Genomic DNA, 16,825 nt, shown 5'->3' on the forward strand with positions numbered 1-16,825 from the left:
AACATATAACTGACCATATCTGAAAATGGATTCAGGTAGGAATATTCCTACTCTGTCTAGAGTTTGTCCTTGTGATTCATAAATAGTCATTGAAAATGCTGGCATCACGGGAAACTGTCTTCAAATTAACTTAAATGGGAGGCCAGTGTCAGACAGGGACAAATCAATTCTTGGAGTCAGAACAACCTCTCCTTCCGCAGATCCTGTTAATACTTCAGCTTCGATTATGTTAAGTCGCAATCTTTTGATAATAAGTCTGGTACCATTACAAAGACCCCGTTTACTATTAAGATTTCTCAGTAGCATGATGATTGCACCTATTTTCAATTTTAATTTATGACACGGAATTCCCAAAGGAGTAATACTATTAAGAAATTCGATGTAAAATTTTCCTTTTTGGCATCATCCGTTGAATCGATGGAATCATCACTCAAATAGGTGTGAAAATCTCCATTGAGTATATCCAAAATTTCTTCACTTAATTTATGAACGTGCTCATTTTTAGGACAAAGAATCACACATTTAGATATATTTTTAATATTATCTATAGGCATACTATTTCCAAAGGTAGCTTCACGCGCCCCTGGGTCCGGGTGAAGCTGGATCCCGGGTCCGGGTGAGGCCATATGCCCCTGGATCTGGGTGAGGCTGGGTCCCGGGTCCGGGTGAGGCCGCACACACCTAGGTCCGGGTGAGGCCACGCGCCCCTGGGTCTGGGAGAGGCCACGCGCCCCTGGGTCCGGGTGAGGCCACGCGCCCCTGGGTCCGGGGAAAGCTAGATCCCGGGTCCGGGTGAGGCCATGTGCCCCTGGATCTGGGTGAGGCCACGCGCCCCTGGGTCTGGGAGAGGCCACGTGTCCCTGGTTCCGGTTGAGGCCACGCGCCCCTGGGTCCGGGTGAGGACATGTGCCCCTGGGTCCGGGTGAAGCTGGATCCCGGGTCCAGGTGAGGCCATGTGCCCCTGGATCCGGGTGACGCTGGGTCCCGGGTCCGGGTGAGGCCGCACACACCTGGGTCCGGGTGAGGCCATGCACCCCCTGGGTCCGGGTGAGGCCACGTGCCCCTGGGTCTGGATGAAGCCGTGCCCCTGGGTCCGGCCGAGACCCAACCAGAGGGAATCGAACCTGCATTACCACCATTTGTCCACCATCCAGAGCAGAGGGGACAATGCCGACATGTACACATAAGGAACTGGTGGACATTGATATTGGGTCTCAAAAGAACTGTTGGTCCAGAAAGAAACTCACTACAGACTGATTCATTTGCCTGTCAGCATAACTATTATTGCTCATCTCACATTCAGTTCATATAAGTATCTCTAGTGACACATGATCTCGCTCATCTAGGGGAAATGATGAACAACATAGACTGATGAACAAGAACAGAAACAGAAACAAGGAGGCATCGATTGGACTATCGGGCCTCAGAGGGAGGATAGGGGAGGGTGGGGGGAGGGGGGAGAGATCAACCAAAGGACTTGTGTGCATGCATATGAGCCTAACCAATGGTTAAGTTCAACAGGGGGTTGGGGTATCCGTGGGGAGGGGTGTGGGATGGGAATGGGGGGATGAGGACAAATATGTGACACCTTAATCAATAAAGAAATTTAAAAAAAAAAAACAAAGGTAGCTTCAATAATAGATCCATTACAAATCATTTCATGGGGGATTTCAATAATATCCATTCTGAGAGCTTTATATGTATCGTGCATGTGTGTGTGGGGGTCCCTCAGCCTGGCCTGCGCCCTCTCATAATCTGGGACCCATCAGGCCGAAACCGGCAGTCCGACATCCCCCGAGGGATGTAGTAGTGTGCAAAGTGTCAGGCAGCCGGGGAGGAGCCTGAACCCAAGCCCAAGCTCTGTACTGCTCCCGCTCATCCCAGCCCTGCTGCACCTGCCTCCGCCACCCCTTGGTAGTGCTGCTGCGGAGGCGGGAGAGGCTCGCACCACCGCAGCTGTGCTTGCCAGCCATGAGCCCGGCATTTGGCGCCTGTTGGTCAGCTGAGCGGCGCTCCCGCTGTGGGAGCACACTGACCACCAGGGGGCAGCTCCTGCGTTGAGCATCTGCCCCCTGGCGGTCAGTGTGCATCATAGCAACCGGTCGCTCAGTCACTTAGGCTTTTATATACTAGTATATAGATTGCCGGTGCGTGTCATATGTACCGGCTGGTTGGTCAGTTGGATGGTTGGATGTATGTAAGGTCAGTCACTTAGCCTTTTATATATATGGATTGTTTGACAACATTTCTGTAATACTGAGAACAGAGGTATTGAAACACACAGTAAATCAGGTCTTGAAAGTATAATCCAGTAAAATAAGTTTTCATAATAATGAAGATTATTTATTCAACACTAGGCAAGAAGCCAATAAGAAACCTTTTTTATCCCTCCACCCTCTGCTCCTCTAGCAACCATCAGTTTGTTCTACGTGTGTCTATGAATCTCTTAGATGTTTTGTTTGTTCATTTATTTTGTTTTTAGATTCCACATATAAGTAAAATCATGTAGTATTTGCCTTTCTCTGTCTGACTTATTTCACTTAGCATACCTTCTAGTTCCAACTGTGTTGTCACAAATGGCAAGATTTGATTCCTTTTTATAGCTGTATAATATTCCATTGTATACACATTCTACATCTTCTTAATCATTTTATCAATCAGTGGACACTTAGGTTGCTTCCATATCTTGGCTATTGTAAATAATGCTGCAATAAACATAGGGGTGTATATATCTTTTCTAATTAGTGTTTTGTATTTCTTAATAAATAGGCAGACATGGGATTGCTGGATTGTATGGGGGTTCAATTTTCAATTTTTTGAAGAATCTGCATACTGTTTTCCACAGTGGTTTTACCAATGTACATTCCCACCAAAATGCATTAGTGTTACCTTTTCTCCACATCCTCACCCACACTGCTTACTTGGTGTCTTTTTTTTTTTTAACAGCCAGTCCAATAGGAATGAGGTGATATCTCAGTGTGGTTTTGATTTGCCTTTCCCTGATTAGTGATGTTGAGCATCTTTCTCATATGCCTGTTAGTCATCTGTATGTTTTCTTTGGAAAAATGTCTATCAGGTCCTATAAGCCATAGAAGGATAAAGAGACATATAGCCAATAGGCTGGGGATTTTGTAAATTGAGAGGGGAATAAATGGGCAGCAATGTCTCGCTACCTGGTACATTCTGCCTGGTGTGCTAGTAACATGGGCACTGTCTCAATAACTCATTTCATGGAAGAAGCTTTAATCTTTTCCTCAATGTTTATATGCACTTTAAGCTGCACATAAATATATATTTAATGTGAGTTTACTGGATCAGATGTCAGCATTTTCCTAAATTTCCTTATGAACAGTTACCTTATTAATAGTTTTCTTAAAGTTTACTTCTCTTTTTATAGGCTACTTGAGAGAACCAGCCTAGATTGTATCTACAAAGGAAACAAATTACACACTTTTTAGGCTGTAAAAAATAGCAGCAAACCCCACAAATTTTAGTAGCTAATATTTAAGAAATGACCTTCATTGGAAAAACATCAGACACTACCAAAGGTCTGAGCATCTGAATCTGGACAAGAGTTCCATCTAGAAGAGCTCACTGAGTCTGTCATGTGAACACATACAGCTAGAAATGCATACTACCACAACCTTCCTGGAAAGTGATTTGGCAAATGTATTAAAAGTCTTAAACATCTTGATACATAAGATATTCATCATCATAATAATTACAGTATAACAACATGAATAAAAAAGAAACATGATTAACTAGTATGGAAAAGATTTAACTAAAGCAGGATCGATGAAGTATAATTTCAACGTTAGCATATGTGTTGATATGCATTTGTATGGTTACATAAATATCTAAAGAGCAAAGTTTTTTTTATCAGGTATTAATCTCTCAGTAATCGAAGTACTGATGATTCATCTTAATAGTATTATGTATTTTTCTCTATGGAGCATAGAGTCCTATAAAAATCAGGAAAAATTTATTGAAAACAAATACAAGGAATAACAGCAACACTAACATCTTAATGAAATTCAAATTCCACCAAAGCACACAATCTTGGGCTTAAAGAGCTAGTAGAATCACACATCTTAGTCTTTTTAGAAATAATGAATGATAATAATTTGGTCTTAAGGTTTTAGAAATATGATTAACATATTTTCTGTCTCTTGGAAGTTAAAAATACAGGTAAGCTATCAAATCCTAGCTAAAGCAAATATTACTTAAAGGTAACTCTAGTATTTACAGGCTACTAATAAGTTATATTTTTCAATTATCTTTATTTTTCTTTTCTTTCATTACTCTTAAAAATGTAGAATATATCAAGGGAAGTCATCTTCTTAATAGCTATTTTTAAGTACTTGCTATGTGTCAAACATTGTTTTGAGGCACTGGGGATTCTGCAGTGAAGAAAATAAAGTTCTCATCTGGTTGAAGAACAAATGTTATCTCTATCATATAATAATGAAGTGTTATGAATAAAATAATATTCATTAGTATGCTATATTATATAGATAATAGAAAATAAAAGTTATAAATTTCTTAGTTTAGCAAAGAATATAAAAGTATCTCTTTTATTTACTCTAAGGCATATCATTTTTCTTACTTTTTAAACTAAGGAAATTGAAATTGTTTTATTACTTACCCCAATATTAAACATTCCTGTAAAATACTCCATATTTGCTTGAATAAACCAAATGTTGCTTAGACCTAGCTCGTCACTTCTCTTCTTAGCACGAATTAATGACAATTCTTTGTTTTCTATTAATGTAACCTAGATTTCACCCAGGAAACAAAGTATACTTAGGAACATAATTCAGACATTAGGGCAAAGTATAATTACTGTATTTTATAGTATTAATAATATAGAATATATTATATAGATCCTTATCCTGTGCCAGGAAGTATGCTGGAAAATATGGTACAAAAATGAACAAGGTCTTTGAACTCTTGAAGCTTACAGTTGTAACGATATAAGTAAAACAGGCAATTATAACACAGTGATAAGTGTTTAATAAAAGACAAAATATATTATCAGAGCACCTATGCCTGATGATTATAGCAGGTTTTATTCAATCAATATGGAAAAGTAGCCCTGCCGCTATGGCTCAGTGGTTGGGCATTGGCACATGAACCAGGAGGTCATGGTTCAATTCCCGGTCAGTGCACGTGCCTGGGTTTTGAGGCAGCCGATCAATGATTCTCTCTCATCATTAATGTTTCTATCTCTCCTTCTCCCTCTCCCTTTCTCTTTCTCAAAATCAGTAAAAACATATTTTTCAAAAAAATATGAAAAACTAATATATTTACTGAAGCCTGAACAATTAATAGAAATTAGCTGGGGCAATGAAGTAGTGTTTCAGGCAGACAGAGAAACATGTATGAAGGCCCAAGGTGAAAAATATACTGTGTTTGAAGAACTGAGAAAACTGGTGTAGCTGGGCACAATGTGTAATGGTGATGGTGGGCATGGGGAGCAGGATGTGGGGGTGGAAATCAGGCTGGAGAGGCAACAGGAGCCAGACCATGGGCGATAAAAGAAGTTTCAGCTGCTGCAATGAATAGTATGGATTAGTGGAGCGAGGCAGAAGGCAGCGCCACCAGTTAGGAGTCTCTCACAGTAATCCAAACCAAGGAAGATCGGGGAGGATCATCCGTTTGGATGGAGAAAAGTGGGCAGAATTGTCACTTTCATCACGATCATTCTTAGTTCTACCCTAATTTTGTCCTCTATCTTGTCTTTATGGGAAAATCCTGGATCCTTTGTATAATAAAACCTGTCAGAATACCCTGGGTGTCAAAGGCTTCCCTCTTTCCAGTCTCTGATCCCAGGAGAACTGTTAGGGAGGAAAGAAGACGCCATGTACCGGACTCTGTTTCTACAGGATTCTCACGTATGAGCTTTCTTCCTCTTACTCCAACCATGAAATTGTTGCTTTTTAAAATAATAAAACAGACACCTGCCTGTTTCTCCCAGGAGTCCTTATTTATTTACTCCTTATTTCTTAAGAAAGTAAAAGAATAAGACCAGCCCTCCAATTGCCATCATTCAGATATACGTCATTCACACCAGTCTATGAGTTCTTCCACCTTTTTTTTTTTCTGGGAGTGCAGTAATCATTGTAATTATTTTGTACCTTCTAGAGAGCCCACAAGCAAAGAATGTGCCCCAGTTTAACTGTATTTTTTGAAAAATGACATAAAATTCTAGACTTTTATGTTAAAAGATGATCACTGTGAGGAAATTATTTAATATGGCAGAAGACTAAAACTAGCAAACTTCTAATAAATGGTGGCAATGATTGCATATATAATGGTACATTTCCTTAAACACATATTAAGTAGTCACATTTTAGTACTGTTTTGATGAAAACATTTACAACTATTTGCAATAGGGAAAACTTTCTTGATAGAATATTGAGTGAAAACATAACTAAAATTATATTTGCATTTTTAGATTTTGCAACAATAGTTATCCTTAAGTACAAGGACGTATTAAAGACATGAGGAGAAAATCATTTCATGGATCAGGGAGGTAGATTGGATTTTGTTTTTCTTTAAAATTTTGTTATTGTTGTTACAATTTTGATACAATGAGTAAAAATCAAGTTACCAAAAGAATATGCTTAACAAGTTTCAGATGCTAGTATTTCCAGAATAAAATTATGCTGATGGTTAAACTAGTTTTATCATTATTTCATTTAGCACTGGAATAGTTATTTATTTTTTAAATTATTTAATATATAACTCTTTTATACAGTTAAAAACTATTGTGATCCTACTTTTTCCTTAAGATTTTGAATCGTAGAAGTTTAGTTCAAAGAAAAAAGAAAATGTCTGCCATACATTTGACCCGGGTGAATGATTATAAACTCAAAGAGCAGGTATAAACCAGGCTCAGCTAACTGAATCATGTCGTTTTCCGATGTTTTCTTTTATCTGTTATTCAGACTTTACCTGGCATAACGGCAGCATATGAGCGAGCATAATCCCAAGGTGACCCTAAAAGAGTCAGGAAAAGAGACAAGTTAAAGTTGGTCCCTAAGGCTTCTGCTCATCCTGAGACAACGATCTTGCCAAATAAAAGCATTTCCTTGATTGTAATATAAAGTCACATAGTCTTGGAAAGACTAAAAAGATACATGAAGAGATAACATACCCCACCGCTGCAGAAATCCACAATTCTGTCACCAGGTTTGGCCTGATTTGTCACCACATACACAAGGTTGTTTAACTGTTGCTGCTTTCTCAACGCTCGATCACTGGACATTTTACCTGGGAAAGACAAGAGATGAAGAAAATGAAATGCGTATTCTGTGGGGCTGAGAAGGCGCTAGTAGAATAGACTACCAGCATGCAGGAAGAGGGGTGAATAGATAAATGAACTACAAATTCTGTATAACCCACTAGAAGACTAGAGAAATGGAACCCAGAAATAACCTCTATTTTTGCTTATTTTTACTTTAGTCTTATCCAACTTTTCTTTCTATACATAGTGGCAGAAAATCTATGAAAAAAAAAAGTCTTCTAAAGAAAGAACACAACATGTGAAACATTAAGTTCAGGTCATAAACGAAGTAATTGTTCAATACATGCTTTCTGGATGAATAACAACAGAGACCTATTGTAAAAATTACCTAATTTCAGCACATTGCTTAAATCTCCTTGGAGAAAGGAGATCCATAATAAATAAAAACTTTTTTATTTAACTGGCCCATCCTTAAACTTGATTTTTCTGATTAGGACTCTTGAAACATAGGTGTCGGATTGCCTGAAATATGTCAATGGTTATTATATTTAGAGAGAAACTGGATTTTCCCTTTTCTACTTCGAAGTGTTTTCCTCATGAGTCAGACACAGAAATTTAATGCAATTAGAGATTAGAGATAGGGTATTTCCAAGTATGAAATGCCTTGGGCCTAGCAGCATGAAAACAATTGAACTTTCAAAAGCCATTAGTCAAGCCCATGAATATATCTTCAGAATAATGAATGAAATTACTTGTTTTTACATGTTTCAAATGTACTTTTTAAGAAAATAAAAGCAAGATTAAGAAAATGTAAGAGCATATTTCAGTGATACAGATTAAAAACCCAGATAATCTTTTTTGCTTGATCAAATATTATTTACAGACACCAAGGTTTCCCTGCTCCATTTTCATAGAAAAATAGTATGTTCTTCTCTTTTCTGTTTTTCTTCTTCCTTATGTGATTACTAGAGGCTCGATGCAAGGAAATTGTGCAAGAGTAGGTCTTCCTTCCCCCCAGCTGCCGGCACGGCTTCCCTCTGGCCGCCAGCAGGCATCCAGGACCCGGGCTTCCCTCACAGCCCCAGCTTCGCCCTGAAGGTCATCCAGTCTAATTAGCATATTATGCTTTTATTATTATAGATATGTATATGTATATATCCTATATAATAAAAGCCTAATATGCTAAGTGTCTGATGGTTTATTCGACCATTCGCTATGATGCACACTGACCACCAGGGGGTAGACGCTCCGACTGGTAGGTTGGCTTGCTGTTGGGGTCCGGCTGATCAGGACTGGGTGAGACATGCTGGACACACCCTAGAGCCCTCCCGTGATCCCTACCCGGCCCTGGGTGTGCACCAGTGGGGTCTCTTGGCCTGGCCTGCGCCCTCTAGCAATCTGGGACCCCTTGGGGGATGTCCACAGGCCAGGCCGAGGGACCCCACCAGTGCATGAATCCATGCACTGGGCCTCTAGTATATATATGTGTGTGTTTGTGTTTGTGTGTGTGTGTGTGTTCTAGTCATATCCATAAATCCATCATTTTTTAGACAGCACATAAAATATAACAAGTCTTTCCACATCTGTGCATTTATTTTTCTACTATATGTTTTAATAATTGCATAATATTTTATTTACTATATATACCATTACTTATGTAGCTAGTTTCTTATTGTAATGAGTTGTACACATTCTTATTTAGCATGTCCAGATTTCAAGCATGAAGAGCTTTTAAATCAAAAGTCTGGTGATTCTATTTGTGAAGACAATTTCATGTAGCTATAAAAATAGTTACTTTCATTTTTCTCTAAAAATGTAATTATAGCCTGGCCATGGTGGCTCAGTGGTTGAATATTGACCTATAAACCAGGAAGTCACAGTTCGATTTGGGGTCAGGGCACATGCCCAGGTTGCAGGCTCAGTCCCCAGAGGGGGGTGTGCAGGAGGCAGCCAATCAATGATACTATCTCATCAATGATGTTTCTATCTCTCCTTTCCTCTCTGAATAAATAGAAATATATTTAAAAATAAAAATCCTATATAATAAAAGGCTAATATGCAAATAGACCAAATGGCAGAACAACCAGAACTGAACAACTGGTTGCTATGACGTGTGCTGACCACCAGGGGGCGTATGCATGGAACATGGCAGGCATTGGCCGTGACAGGATGGTGGAGCAGGTGAGCGGGAGCGCCAGACCACGGCGGGGCGCCGGTTGCTGTCATCGGGGTGAGCCTCTGGTGTTTACTGAAAATTCTTTGCTCCTGTGTGCCTAGGTCCTGCCCGGTGCTTGCACCTGCTGCCGGTGCTGGAACCAACACTTGCACCCACTGCCAGCGCTGGCCCTGTTCGCACCCGCAGCCAGCGCTGAAGCTGCCATTTGCACCTGCTGCCGGTGCCTGGAGCCAGTCCCAATCGCTCAGCGCCATCAGCGGGTGCGAGTGGTGGCTGCCGGCCCTGATTGCCCTTCAGGGCTTTTCCACCTCCCTCTGCTCCTGAGGGGCGATGGGGGCGGCAGCCGCCTCACGCACCTGCTGCCGGCAATGGCCCCGCTCTCACCTGGTGCCAGAGTCAGAGCCGCTGCTCATACCCACTGCTGGCGCCGGCCCCACTCGCACCTGCAGCCGGTGTTGGAGCCACTGCTCGCACCTGCTGCCGGCACCCAGCACCGGTCCTGATCTCTTGGTGCCATTAGCAGGTGCGAGCAGCGCCCATGGCCCAGATCGCCCTTGAGGGCTTTTCCACCTCCCCTGGCTCCTGAAGGGCAATCGGGGCAGCAGCCACCACTCACATCCACTGATGGCCCTGGCCCCACTCGCACTCGCTGCTGGAGCCAACCCCAATCGCTCTGCACTGTCAGTGGGTGCGAGTGGGGCTGGCACTGTCAGTGCATGGGAGTGGCATCAGCAGGAGCGGGGCTGATGGCAGAGAGGGGATCAGGGGCTGCAGTGGGAGGGGCTGGGCGGGGCACAGAGGATGGGTCAAGACCCAGCCCTGTGCCCACTGCAGCTTCGTGGCCTACAGTTCCTTTAAAGGTGCATGAATTCGTGCACTGGGCCCCTAGTATAATTATAAAAAAATTTAAACACTGAATAAGTGAAAGACTCTGTCATCTTACCCTCTGTGGATAACCAGAGATTTTATGACAATTTTCCAACACATAGCAAAATTGAAATAATCTTACAATGGACATCTCTATAAACACCAGATTTCTGCCATTAACAACTTACCATACTTGGTTTATTACACTTGTATTCATCTATACATCTCTCTGATCTCTCTACCCATCCATTCATAAGTCTAACTTATTTTTTAAAATAGTTTTATTGATTTTAGAGAGAGAGGAAGTGAGAGAGAGAGAGAGAGAGAGAGAGAGAGAGAGAGAGAGAGAGAGAGAGGAGAGAGAGAGAAACTTCAATGTGAAAGAGAGAAATGTCAATCAGCTGCCTCCCACACGTGCCCAGACTGGGGGTGGAGCGCACAACCTGGGCATGTGCCCTGACTTGGAATCCAACTGGTGACCTTTTAGTGCACAGATGATGCTCAATTAACTGAGCCACACCAAACAGGTCCGACTTATTTTTTTTTTATGGCAATGCAGTCTTGATTTGGAGGACGAAGAATAAGAACAAGGAAGGGGATGAGAAAGCGGGTGGTCAGAATGCAAAAATGGAAAGTATTTTTGAGCCCCTTGGGAGGGCTAGAGTAACAAATGCTATTAAGTGGAGCCACTGTACAGCAAGGAATGAGCACAAGTATTTTAGTCTCTGTTGTGTTTATAGATTTCTTAACAATTCTTTGCCAAAGGCTTTTCATAATAGAAAGTCAAAGGGAATTATCTTTTGTTAAAAACGAGAAGAAAATATATTTAGTGGAATATCTAATAGCAAGTTCGGTATCATATTTCTATTTATTCATTTACCTAACTTGCTTAGGTCTGTTCCAAGAGCAAATGTTGATGAAGATCTGTGTCTATTGCATCTTCACATATAAGGAATCTGGGCTGAAATGAAGGTCGAAGGCAAAGAGTACTTTTCAGGGTTGTGTTTAAATAGGAGACTATTAAGCTGCACATACTATTCACAGAGTAAGCTACAAATTATGTCCAGAGGCTTTATGGAAAACTCTAATTAAGCAGTACTCTTTCCCATTCTAATTTTACAAATGTAAAGCTCCTAGAAACATGAACAGGATCTCAAATACAATGAATGAGGTAAGAAAGTGGTATTTTAAGATAAGGCATTAATTAAAAAATCAAATTTGATTTATAGCTGATATTCTTGTGCCGAAGGCACCGTTTAGAAGCATAAATTATAATGTATTTTTAGCTTGACTAAAAATCATGATTCTTTAGGTGTCACCAGGAAAAAACAGCAACCCTCAAGAATCAAATGTTTTGATACAAGTGACTTCACTTGTTCCAGGATGTAATTCTCCCACATTGAAGTCTTCTCCTTGTCTATTCAAGTTAGGAGGAACCTGATGATTGAACACTCTATATTGCCCAGAAAGTACAAAGGTAAAGAGGCCATTTAAAAAGTATATATATTTTTAATGATTTCAGAGAAGAAGGGAGAGGGAGAGAGATAGAAACATCAATGATGACAGAGTATTATTGTGGCTGACTCCTGCATGCCCCCTACTGGGGATCGAGCCCACAAAACAGGCATGTGCCCTGATGGGGAATTGGAGCGCAACCTCCTGGTTCATAGGTCGATGCTCAACCACTGAGCTATGCTGGCTGGGCAAGAAGCCAATTTTTAAGCCTAATATTAGAAAACTAGTATTTTTCATCACTCAATAAGGCAAAACAAAACAAAAACCATGGATGGAAATTGTGCACATGTGCAACCAGGACACCTGCTCAGTCTAATAAATTATGCTCAAGATTAGGCTCTTAATTTTGTGTTTCCTAGTCTGAAACACCACAGTATTATGCATGTTATAGCTTACTAGGAAAAGGAAAAGTGTTGGGTGCTTGTATACACATTAGACTTCTATACTAAAGGCTCCTATCTGCTTTAAGAAAGAACTTTTGATTTCTTGGCATAAAAACCAGGCCTCTAATGCTTTGGACCCTGTCAGTTTGCCAGCCTGTCAGTCTTCTGCTACTTTCATATCTAAATATCCCTTATATTCTAGACTTTCTGAGTAATGGATGGAGAAAGACAAACACCATATTTCTCACTTACATGGGAGGTTGCCAGATAGGAGGTGAGGGGTGGAGGAGAAATGGGTGAAGAGAGTCAAAGGTATAAACTTTCAGTTATAAAATCTGTAAGTCATGCGGATGTAATAATAATTGTATTGTATACATGAAAGTTGCTAAGAAAGTAGATTTTCTGTGACTGGAAATGGTGACAGATGTTAACTAGACTTATTGTGATAACCATTTAAAAAATATATACAGATATTCAATCCTTATATGGTACAACTGAAACTAATATAATGTATGTCAATTAAATCTCAATAAAAAATAAGAACATATAAAATAATATCTAGGCACAATTAATTATAACATACCAAAAATAAAACCATAAGCTAAAATTGCTTCTGTCTCCCTGAAATAGATACAGATAATTTTTCCTAAAACTACAAAAACTTGGGTCCAATTAAATGGAAAGTGTATTAGGCTGACAGGGACATAGCATGAGTTCAATGAAAGTTTAATGAATTTTCTCTGCAATTATAACAAACTGAATTTCAGGGCAGTATGCTAACCTATGCAGGTACTCAGTATGAAACAAGGTAGATATCAATGCTATGCCAGTATTTGTTGAAATAGTAAAAAAAAAAAAAAAAAAAAAAAAGTCAACTATGAAATAGTATTCTGATAACTTATGTGAGGAAATACAAAAGCAGCCATTTTAAAAGCTATATCAAAAGCTAGAAAGGCAGGAACAAATTCCTAAAAAAATTTATGTGAAGATGCATGAAACTAAGCAGCAATGTAAAGTTTACATTTTAGGTTAGGACAACTTTGTTTTAAACTTTAGAGGTGAGTTGTTGGAAATACTAAAAATTTACAATAGTTCTTTCGATTTATCTTTTTAAAGCTTAGTTGCAGGCTAGCATCATTAATCTGATACTGATGTCACAGTGACAATATTCTTGCAATAGTGGATACTAAACATCTGATTTTATTTCCCCTCTTCCTCCCTCCCTAGTCCATTCATACATCCCACAGTGCTGTCTATAAAATCAACAACAGAGTAATAGTGTGAGAGTATTTTTACCCTGATAGTTTTGTTAAGTATAGTATTTGAGCGTCCAGTAATTTTTAAAGATTTTAAAATTAATTTCTAGAGAGAGGGAGGGAGGGAGGGAGAAAGAGAGAGGGGGGGGGAGGGGAGAAACATCAATATGAGAGGGAAATATCCATCTGCTGCCTCCCGCACAACTCCTAGTGAAGATCAAGCTCTCTAACTGGGCATGTGCCCTGACCAGGAATCCAACTGGCAACCTTTCAGTGTAGCCCAATCAACTGAGCCAGGACCATTCAATAATTTTTAACTGGAAATTCAAAATGTTAAAAAAGCCAATTTATTCCTCTGTAAATTGAGGAATAATGACTTCACAAATATCTTTCTCAATCATTCAACCAATAAACTTGACTTACACAGAACTGTCCTAGACAATGTTAGGGACACAAAGATGTATATTCCTTAGTTTCTGTGCTATTTTAAAGTTAGAAATATGTCTTTTTAACCACACTGTACAATGTATTTATAATGAAACTAGTGTCCCAGTGCACGGATTTGTGCACATTGAAAGGAAATTAATTAGAAGAAATGTTTTAATATTGCTATTCGCCCTTTCTCTATAATAGAAGTGTCAACCAAATACACAATCAACAATGACATTGAAACACACATGTGCGATTGCCGCCAGCGAGAACTTTATATGTATCGCTCATGTGCGAGTCAACTTAGCCTTTTATAGATATAGAATAAACTTGCTTAATTAGACCTGCTTTCTGATTTAGCTAAACTTTTTCCAGCCCAGTGAAGCACCCCAACTTCTCTTTCAGGTAATTGTCAGCAACACAGCATTAAATAGCAACATGAAGCAGATTATTATTGTAGATCATGCAGGGAGAACAAAGGATAAAATATTTAACTGCAGCTGTGTTTTACTATATTCTGCACAGTAAGAAAACCTGAAGTCGTTTTCAAGTTCCATCATTTCTTCTTTTCAGTTGCGTCAAGTTTCTAAGCTTTCTAAATCTTCATTTTCCAGCTAGTGAAAAGAAAATAGGGATTCCACTGAGTCTCCTATCTATCTACTCCAGGACTTCTGTGAGCATCAAATGAGATGAGGCACGGGAAAACACATCACAGACATTTGGTTAAAGTGTGAAACGTCTGCACCTGGCTATAAAGCAAGTCGTGTTCCTGGGCTGAAGTCCAAGGAGGCTAGTCACTAGGGAGAGGAAGCCAGGCGTTGCTATGTGATGTCATTACCTGGCGTCCACAGCGACCTTTTCCGGGCTGGGCTGGGCTGTGGGCCGCATTTTGCGCCATGTAGACTTGGCAGCGTTGGCTGTGATTTGGTGGGGTGTTGCTCCGGGGTGGTGGCGGGGCCTGTGTCCCACTTAGGGGAAGCCAAGTGATGCCGTTTATTTTTAAATGGCCAGTGTGTGTCATGGCAGCTCCTGCGCTGAGCGTCTGCCCTGTGGTGGTCAGTGCATGTCATAGCTACTGGTTGGATGGACACTTAACCTTTTATATATAGAGATTTTAATAACCATAACTTAAAAAAACCATATATTTTCATCAAGCTTCTAAAATGATTGATAATACTTCCTGTTTACATGATGCTCTGAAATTTATGAAGTGCTTGCACATTTGAAACATTGTCTATCCTCAGAACTCTATCAGGTTGCCACAGTGGATGATATTGTCCTTATTCTAGAAATGACATGAGGACATGAATAGTAAAGAAGTTTGCTCAAACAGCACTTGCTAGGAGACACACACAGCTGGTGGCGAAGGTGGGACTCTAACCAAGGAATTCTAACTTCAGGTTCAGTCTTCTTTCCAACATGATCTGCTAATTCTTTTTTTGTTTTGTTTGTTTGTTTGTTTGTTTTTTAAATATATATATATTATTGATTTTTTACAGAGAGGAAGGGAGAGAGACAGAGAGTCAGAAACATCAATGAGAGAGAAACATCGATCAGGTGCCTCCCGCACACCCCCCACTGGGGATGCGCCCGCAACCAAGGCACATGCCCCGACCGGAATCGAACCTGGGACCCTTCAGTCCGCAGGCCGATGCTCTATCCACTGAGCCAAACCGGCCCTGGCATGATCTGCTAATTCTTAAACAGATGACTGATTAATTGTGACTTCACAATTTCAGTGCTGGTGACTTTTTTATATGTGAGAGTTCAAGGACATGAGATGTTTTCTAGAGGGGAAGTAAGGGATTTCCCTAATAATTACATCTTGGGGAAAAAATTAATCCTTCACAGTCAGTCATAAAATGCATTTTACTTCAGTTTTCCCTTTAAATAAAATGTCCAAGAGCAGGCTTGTAAGTAAAGAGGATCAATTTAAATTCTGAACTTCAACTTTTGGAATATATCACTAAGGCATTATTTGGGGGTCTCGTAGGTCACTCTGTTTAATGGATTGACCTTTGAGTGTCACCCTTTCCAGAAAGAGACCATTTCCCCACCTTGGGACTATAAGCAACCTTTTTTATTTTATAGAAAAGTGACATGGAGAGGGCAAGTAATCAATTTGTTGCAAAATCAGATTATGCAGGAGGAAAGAAATGAAAGATTGGGAAGATCTTGCATGCTACAGTACTGCAAATGCCGACTACAAATATCATGTACCTTCACCCCTCATATCTATTTTTAGAGCATCTTTTAAAAAGCTGATAACTAAAAATATTTAGGCAAATGGGGGACAAAAGTTGAGGAAAGTATAGTCACAGTATTTGCCAGATCAAAACCTCTGCTTTGTTTATAGAAGAGATTAGCTACAGTGGATAGTGGGAATTTTAGAACCTCCCTATTCTTGCTATTTTTTCCCCTCCAAGATGAATTAAACATTCTGACTTCAGAATATCAGATCCCAGAGTTAATTGAATACATATATTTTCATTTCATTCAAATACTATTTACACCACACAAAGTAAACATTAGTTTGCTTTGGAATTCAGTTTTCTAAAGAAGTTCACAGTATCTTCCAAGTTGCCCACAAGACCAAATTGAAATGCTTTAGAACAAAAATAGGTTAGGTATTTATTTCTTCCTCTTTTTCAGAGGTTTGAGTTAACAACATTAAGGTATTCTAGTAGTTTCATTAACTTTTTGAGATCACTCAAGTACCCCCCCGCCCCCCCCCCCCCCCCCCCCCCGCCGTTTTGACTTCCACTGTGGTGGGTTTCACAGTATTTAGGCTAAACTGACACATCTAGTAGCTCGAAGTGGCCAGTGCTAGCTTTTCCAGAGTCAGGTGATTTTTAAAAATAGCTTCCTTTGTGCATAATATTATCATTCCTATTATGATCTGAAAAAGAGGTTTCTTGGTTTTTGTGTGTGTGTGTCTTGTAATTAAATA

The 16,825-nt window shown here is 40.0% G+C and overlaps 1 protein-coding gene across 2 annotated transcripts in view; it reads right to left on the reverse strand.

Annotated features, from left to right (window-relative positions):
* The window catches only part of GSTCD (glutathione S-transferase C-terminal domain containing), a 140,118-nt gene that overhangs the window by 27,147 nt on the left and 96,146 nt on the right, over window positions 1-16,825 (reverse strand). The window contains exons 6-8 of one of the 2 annotated variants that reach the window (XM_079766241.1): window positions 7,160-7,275; window positions 6,958-7,002; window positions 4,646-4,774 (exon numbers count right to left, since the gene is read on the reverse strand). In XM_079766241.1, coding sequence (XP_079622367.1) covers window positions 4,646-4,774; window positions 6,958-7,002; window positions 7,160-7,275 — 290 coding nt within the window. The remainder of the gene's footprint in view (window positions 1-4,645; window positions 4,775-6,957; window positions 7,003-7,159; window positions 7,276-16,825) is intronic. The other variant, XM_079766242.1, reaches the window with a different exon arrangement.

This window comes from Cnephaeus nilssonii (assembly GCF_951640355.1).
Source record: "Cnephaeus nilssonii genome assembly, chromosome: 1".
In the NCBI taxonomy this organism is placed as follows: domain Eukaryota; kingdom Metazoa; phylum Chordata; class Mammalia; order Chiroptera; family Vespertilionidae; genus Cnephaeus; species Cnephaeus nilssonii.